This window comes from Sitophilus oryzae, unplaced genomic scaffold (assembly GCF_002938485.1).
Source record: "Sitophilus oryzae breed Bouriz unplaced genomic scaffold, Soryzae_2.0 scaffold_1532_pilon_pilon, whole genome shotgun sequence".
Classification (NCBI taxonomy): Eukaryota; Metazoa; Arthropoda; class Insecta; order Coleoptera; family Curculionidae; genus Sitophilus; species Sitophilus oryzae.
The window spans coordinates 925,172-931,915 of NW_022146206.1; the positions used below are offsets into that span (position 1 = coordinate 925,172).

General features: G+C 33.4%; 1 protein-coding gene and 1 long non-coding RNA gene across 2 annotated transcripts; one reads left to right on the top strand and one right to left on the bottom strand.

The window, feature by feature from the left end:
- Positions 1-1,089: 1,089 nt before the first annotated feature.
- Positions 1,090-2,896, bottom strand: LOC115878823 (protein TsetseEP-like). Its single transcript, XM_030895428.1, has 3 exons — positions 2,755-2,896; positions 2,079-2,571; positions 1,090-1,694 (listed from the first exon to the last, which is right to left on the bottom strand). Exons 1-3 carry the CDS (start codon positions 2,794-2,796, stop codon positions 1,156-1,158), a joined length of 1,074 nt encoding a protein of 357 aa, XP_030751288.1. The 5' UTR covers positions 2,797-2,896; the 3' UTR covers positions 1,090-1,155.
- Positions 1,700-1,934, top strand: LOC115878824. Its single transcript, XR_004049607.1, has 2 exons — positions 1,700-1,838; positions 1,881-1,934. It is a non-coding gene; the product is annotated as an uncharacterized LOC115878824 (long non-coding RNA).
- Positions 2,897-6,744: the final 3,848 nt, after the last annotated feature.

The window sequence follows — 6,744 nt, forward strand, 5'->3', positions numbered from 1 at the left end:
ATTAACATGAATAGGAAAAATCGAGCCAATTGAAAGAATCTAATAAATAATATCCAGGTCAGCAGTTTAAAGATATTATTTTTAACTCTTTTTATTGTGAATTTGAAATCTCAATGTCTAATCTAATATAATAATATGCATAATATTAATCGTAGTAATTATAAAAAAATAACTTTTACAAACTAGTTTCTAATGCTCTACATGTTCGAAAGTGTTACCACCCTCCCTATAATGCGCTAATTTATTTTTCGTTAAATCTTATTTATATCTCTTTGGACATATCTTCTTATACTTTTTTTTATATTTGTTTATGTTATATTTGTATTTTTTATTTTGTATAATTTTTTATTATTTCATTGCATTTGATTTTCCATATTCAATGTTTTACCTCACGTCATTGTTAAGTTTGAAAGCTTATTAGTATTGTAACGACGAATAGATTAAGTTTGTGTTTAAATGTCCGAAACAAAAACAATATTAAGTGTGGCATATCATTGTATTCAGGAGGCCGAGTTCTTTCAAAACCTGAAATAAAAAATGCAGGTCTGTATTTAAAAAAATTAAGTTGACTTCTGTATCTCACGAATTATCAGCTAATTTGAAAATCTAAAAATACTATCAAATAGTCCTAATAAAGTGGCTATGAGAATGTGTAATTAGTTTTTAATTTTCTAAAAAGTAAGGACAGAAAAAAATAAAATCGATTTTCAAAAAAATCAGTTTTTTCGAAAAAACTCAGCAATCCTTGAAATTTTTAAAACTTTTATGATGGCATCTTGGTGAACATTTCAAGGCGCAACTTTGCCCCAATTTAACCATCTTCGTATCTATTACGGTTTCCGAGATACCATTGCTCGTACCTCGAATTTGTAGCACCTTGTATATAGTATAGAATATTGATCACCATTTGAGTTCAGCAGTTAAAGTAAATCGACACCAACTTGGTGTCGATTCTGGTTCACTAGTTTTAAACATTGTATAAGAATACAAATCAGTAGATGTTGTTCTTAGAGGTATTAGAAACGAGAAAATGAGATTTTAAAAACAACATTAAATGATCATGCAACGAGTAAATAAAAGATAATTATATAACTCAAAGAAACTGATTAAACAGTGTATTTATTTATGCATCTAATTTACATTAACTAATGATATCTAAAAGCGATGGTACTTTAATCTCAGTTTTAATAGATCTGGCTCTGGCCTTGGTTCTGGTTCTGGCTCTGGCTCTGGCCTTGGCTCTGGCTCTGGCTCTGGCTCTGGTTCTGGCTCGGGTTCTGGCCTTGGTTCTGGTTCTGGCTCTGGTTCAGGTTCTGGTTCGGGTTCTGGCCTTGGTTCTGGTTCTGGTTCTGGCTCTGGCTCTGGCTCTGGTTCAGGTTCAGGTTCTGGTTCTGGCCTTGGTTCTGGTTCTGGTTCTGGTTCTGGTTCTGGTTCAGGTTCTGGTCCAGGTTCTGGACGTGGTTCTGGTTCAGGTTCAGGCTCGGGTTCTACCAAATGTCTTCTAGCATGATGAGCAAGAGGTTCTGGTTCTGGTTCTCGTTCCGGTTCTGGTCCTGGTTGTGGTCCTGGCTCTGGCCTTGGTTCTGGTTCTGGTTCTGGCTCTGGTTCAGGTTCTGGTTCGGGTTCTGGCCTTGGTTCTGGTTCTGGTTCTGGCTCTGGTTCAGGTTCTGGTTCGGGTTCTGGACGGGGCTCTGGTTCTGGTTCTGGTTCAGGTTCTGGTTCAGGTTCTGGTCCAGGTTCTGGACGTGGTTCTGGTTCAGGTTCAGGCTCGGGTTCTGCAAAATGTCTTCTAGCATGATGAGCAAGAGGTTCTGGTTCTGGTTCCGGTTCTGGTCCTGGTTCTCTAGCATGATGAGCAAGAGGTTCTGGTTCTGGTTCAGGTTCTGGTCCTGGTTCTGGTCCTGGCTCTGGCCTTGGTTCTGGTTCTGGTTCTGGCTCTGGTTCAGGTTCTGGTTCGGGTTCTGGCCTTGGTTCTGGTTCTGGTTCTGGCTCTGGTTCAGGTTCTGGTTCGGGTTCTGGACGGGGCTCTGGCTCTGGCTCTGGCTCTGGCTCTGGCTCTGGCTCTGGCTCTGGCTCTGGTTCTGGTTCTGGTTCTGGTTCTGGTTCTGGTTCTGGCCCTGGTTCTGGACCTGGTTCTGGTCTAGGTTCCGGTTCGGGTTCTGGCTCAGGTTCTACTAAGTGCTTTCTGGCGTAATGTACAAGAGGTTCTGGTTCTGGTTCCGGTTCTGGTTCTGGTCCAGGTTCTGGTCCAGGTTCCGGGCCAGGTTCAGGCTCTGGTTCTGGCTCAGGTTCTGGTTCTGGTCCAGGTTCTGGTCCAGGTTCAGGTTCAGGTTCTGGCTCAGGTTCTGGTTCTGGTCCAGGTTCTGGTCCAGGTTCTGGTTTTGGTTCCGGTTCCGGTTCTGGTTCTGGACCTGGTTCTGGGCCAGGTTCAGGCTCCGGTTCTGGCTCAGGTTGAGGCTCGGGTTCTGGTTCTGGTCCTGGTGCTGGTGGTTCGGGTTCTGCTTTATATGCTACTCGATGGTGTGTTCTTTGAACTTGTTTACTCCTCAATGAAAAACCATTGACAGAGATCTAATAAGAAGTTCACAGAATTAATAAGAGTTTTATGATTATAAATTAAATTATATTATCTAAAATTAATAAGGTGTATTATATTTTCTTATTAATATTCAATTAATGTAGTCGTTTCATATATCATGATTATTAAATATTTAGAATATTATTTTTTACTAATACATAAAAAAATTAACTTACCAAAGCGCAAGCTGCTAAAAGCAGCAATAATTTAAACTTCATTTTGCTTCTGATGCTGCCAGTCGACAACTGATGCTTTTAGCCCAATTTCAGTTAATATTTATAGTAAATCTAAGAATTTAATCTTATAATTCGTTAAATGATTTATCTGATTAAAATATGAAAACCCTCTTAGCAAACACTTAAGAAAATTCTATAGATAGTTTGAATACTTCAGATAAAATTATTATTGTATATTGAATATTTTAACTATGTTTATAAATTTTAAAATATTTCAAGGATTTTGTCACAATTATTTACCAGTAAAATAGTTTTTTAATTAAACGTTCTTGTAATTAATGCATTTAAAATTAAAAATTAGGAATCTGAAACTATTTCAAAACGAATTAATTAGTACCTTATAAATTGTTGTACATAAATGGAGGTATAGTGTAACTCTTAAGAGTTACAGTTGTTAAAATAACCCCAATAGAGAGATATTTAATTGTAACTTTAAAAAATACCGACTTCGGTCATAAAAACAACTTAAATTGTATTAAAATGATTTAAGTCTTTACGAAAATGACTTGATTTGACTGAAAAAATTATTTAATTCAAAGACTTAAGTCTTAAACCATTTGAACTTTATGTTGAAATTGACTTAATATTTAAATCATTTTGATTGTAAAATTACTTAAGACCTAAAGATTTAAGTATTTTTGAAACTGACTTATTGCAGCTGACAATGGAATATGTGCAATCTAAGTTTATTAGTACCGTAGTACCTTCAAAGATGTCTCATTCATTTTGAGGGATACTGATTTTTAGTAACAATTTTTTGTGAAGATGGATTCCTTTTTTATATGAAGAATTAAAAAATGAACATTGTTTGCACTCAAAGTATTTCAAAATGTTTAACGGTTTTGCGAATATCCGTAATATTATATTACATATATGGGATTTTCAACAGCAATTTTTTAACACAGCCACCTAATAACTTTTGTCTGGTATTTTACCATTGAAAGAGTCATATATGTCCTAAGTAAAACCAGAATATTTGCAAAACCGCTAAAAAATTTAAAATACTTTAAATATAAAAAATGTTCACTTGTTAATTCTCCATCTAACAAAAAAATAATATATTGTCCCCCGGATTGTCTTTACAAGAGGATTTTTTTTATTATTGGGATTTTGAGAAAAATGCATTCTTCATAAAATTTTTGCTTGCTCTAAAATGGTTAATTCCGTTTATACTTTTCCAAATTTCCATACCGTCTTAGAGAAAATGAGAAAAAAACATGAAAATATAGTTGAAAGTCCTAAAAATCAAAACGCGTTTCTATGGTAATATAATTTCGATTTCATTCTCTGATAGACTATTGTTGATGGAATTTTAATTAACGTCATATTTTTTGCTGTTTTAAGAGTTGTTAAAATGTGAGAGAAGCACAAAATTTACTTAGTTCAATGTTACGGAAGGGATGGTGGTAGTCATCGGAAAATATGAGACTTTAACAGCAAAAAATATGCCGTTAATCAAATGTATTAATAATCATCTCTTAAAGAATGAAATCGAAATGATAAAGCCTTTTGATTTTTACGACTTCAATTAGGAATAAAATCAACCATATTTTCAGGTTTTGTTTACGAGTTAATTTTCTCTAAAACAGTATGGGAAAATGTACAATCATCTGCCTTTGAATATCAAGGCTTTCATTCTTTCCCGCATTTCGCAAAGCTCTGAAATCATACTTACTGGAGAGAGCCATATAGGCAGTAAACGACTTTTTTGTTGATGTTTAATCATGAACAACTTTGAATTTTAAAATTTTGATCATCTCACACACTGGTTAAAAGTCTAGTATTTCTATTATCTATTTACAATTTTCCTATTGTAAAATTTTATTGATACGCCTTTTTTTGTTTTCTGCAATGTCCATGTATTAATGTAGTAATTTTAATGAGGTATTTTTTTTTGAATTGTATGATTTGTATTGTATATTTTTATTATTTTTATATTTTTTGTGCTTTTGTTTCTTTTGTAAAAGCTTTGTCGATGAAGCTATTTTGGCTTTCTGTACAATAAAGCGTTATTTTATTTTATTTATTTATTTATTTGGTAAAGTATTGACGGGATTGCCAATTTTAGAACAATAATTTAAAGAACAATTTCTATACAGGGTGAGTTTTCTACGATGTTCTCTATGGGTATCTCGGAAACTACTGGAGATAGAGAGTCGGTTAAATGGGAAAAAAATTGCAGTTTTGTGGGGACACAAATATGCGCTTTTCGGATTTTTGAAAAAGTTCATGGCTTACTAGATATTTCGAAAAAAACAAATTTCGGTTATTTTAAAAATTATCCCTAATTCCATTATAATCTATTTTAGACAAAAAGTTATCAGACAAAAGTTGTAGATAATCACATCCATAATGAGATTGTGTCATCCGCTTTTTTCTAAAGCCTGTCATTTTTGACATATGATACAAACATATGTTTTATTAAATGGAAACCATAGTTGGCCATGACTTCATAAAAAGCGCCATTTTTAAGTTTTTTAGCGATATGAGCTATAATATGGTTTTTTCGAAAAATTACTGAGTTATAGCCAATTCTTATCATTTTTAAACAATTTCACTTAGTTAGCCATGGACACAAGTTCAATCGCCGTTGCTCTCAGAAATGTGAAGCTGCCACATCCAAACTTTGTAAATTAAAATAAAAAAAATTGTAAATATGAATTTTTCAAATGAAAAAAAGCGTGTAGATACTCGCGCCTCAATATAGTGGTTCCAACATGACTTTCATTATGACCCCCCCCCCTAATGAAAGAAATGTTAAAAATTATTTATATCATAATTATGCAAACTCAGGGATAGGAAGAGGTGGACCAGTTGCATGGGCCTCCTCCGATCACCTGACCTATCCATTTTAGATTTTTTTATGCGGTATGGTTAACAACAAGGTTTACAAAAGAACTTATGAATTAAGAGAGGCACTCGAAGTGGCGGCACGAGAGAAGTTTAATTAAGTCGGCCGGTCCTTCTGTGAGAATAGGTGGTAATTCAGTCTTAAAAAGATGTATTTATGTACTCAAAACAATGGCCGATTTTTTGAACATTTTCTAAAATAACTTAAAGCGTATATAGGGATATTATTTTTTTAAGTTTTAGTTTGTGTAATGTAAATTGTAAAGAACCGTTTAGTAATATATTCTGACTTTTTATAAGTTATAATTTTAAATCAGAACAGAATGAGAATACCATGCAATCTAATAAGTGAAATTAGTCAAGAAAGATAAGAATTGGCTATAACTAAATTTAACTTTTCTAATATGTCTTGAAAACCGTTCTCTAAAAAACGTAACATTCACCGGTCAACGTATCCTCGAAAATGTATGGTCAAGAAGGTCAAATTTACAATGAGTTGAAAAATTCAAATTTACAATTTTTGTTTATTTTAATTTACAAAATTTGGATGTGACAGCTTCACATTTCTGAGAGCAAAGACAATTAAACCTGTTTCCATGGCTAACTAAGTGAAATTGTTTAAAAACGATATCTAAGAATTGGCCATAACTCAGTAATTTTTCGATGAAAACATATTATAGCTTATATCGCTGAAAAGCTTAAAAAAATAGCGCTTTTTATGAAGTCATGGCCAACTATGGTTTCCATTTAAAAAAAACACATGTTTGTGTCATATGTCATAAATGGCAGGCTTTAGAAAAAAAACGGAGGACACAATCTCATTAAGAATGTGATTATCTACAACTTTTATCTGAAAACTAACTAAACTAACTTGTCTAAAATAGCTTATAATGGAATTTATAGATGCTAACTTGAAAACTAATGTCAAATATTATTAAGTATCCCAGTTTCCGCAGAATGGCATCGTTAAATGAAACCGAACACATCGAAATTAATTAAATCGAATTGTTAAAGTGACATTTTCAAAAGTCAATAACTCGGATACGGTCGGTTTGAGGTACATTGCACAAAACACATACA

Coding starts and splice junctions, on each gene's coding strand:
- LOC115878823 (XM_030895428.1), bottom strand. CDS start 2,796: ATGAAGTTTAAATTATTGCTGCTTTTAGCAGCTTGCGCTTTG. Junction 2,572..2,754: donor TTTTAGCAGCTTGCGCTTTG/GTAAGTTAATTT, acceptor ACTTCTTATTAG/ATCTCTGTCAATGGTTTTTC. Junction 1,695..2,078: donor ACCAGAACCAGAACCAGAAC/CAGAGCCAGAGC, acceptor CAGAACCAGAAC/CAGAGCCCCGTCCAGAACCC.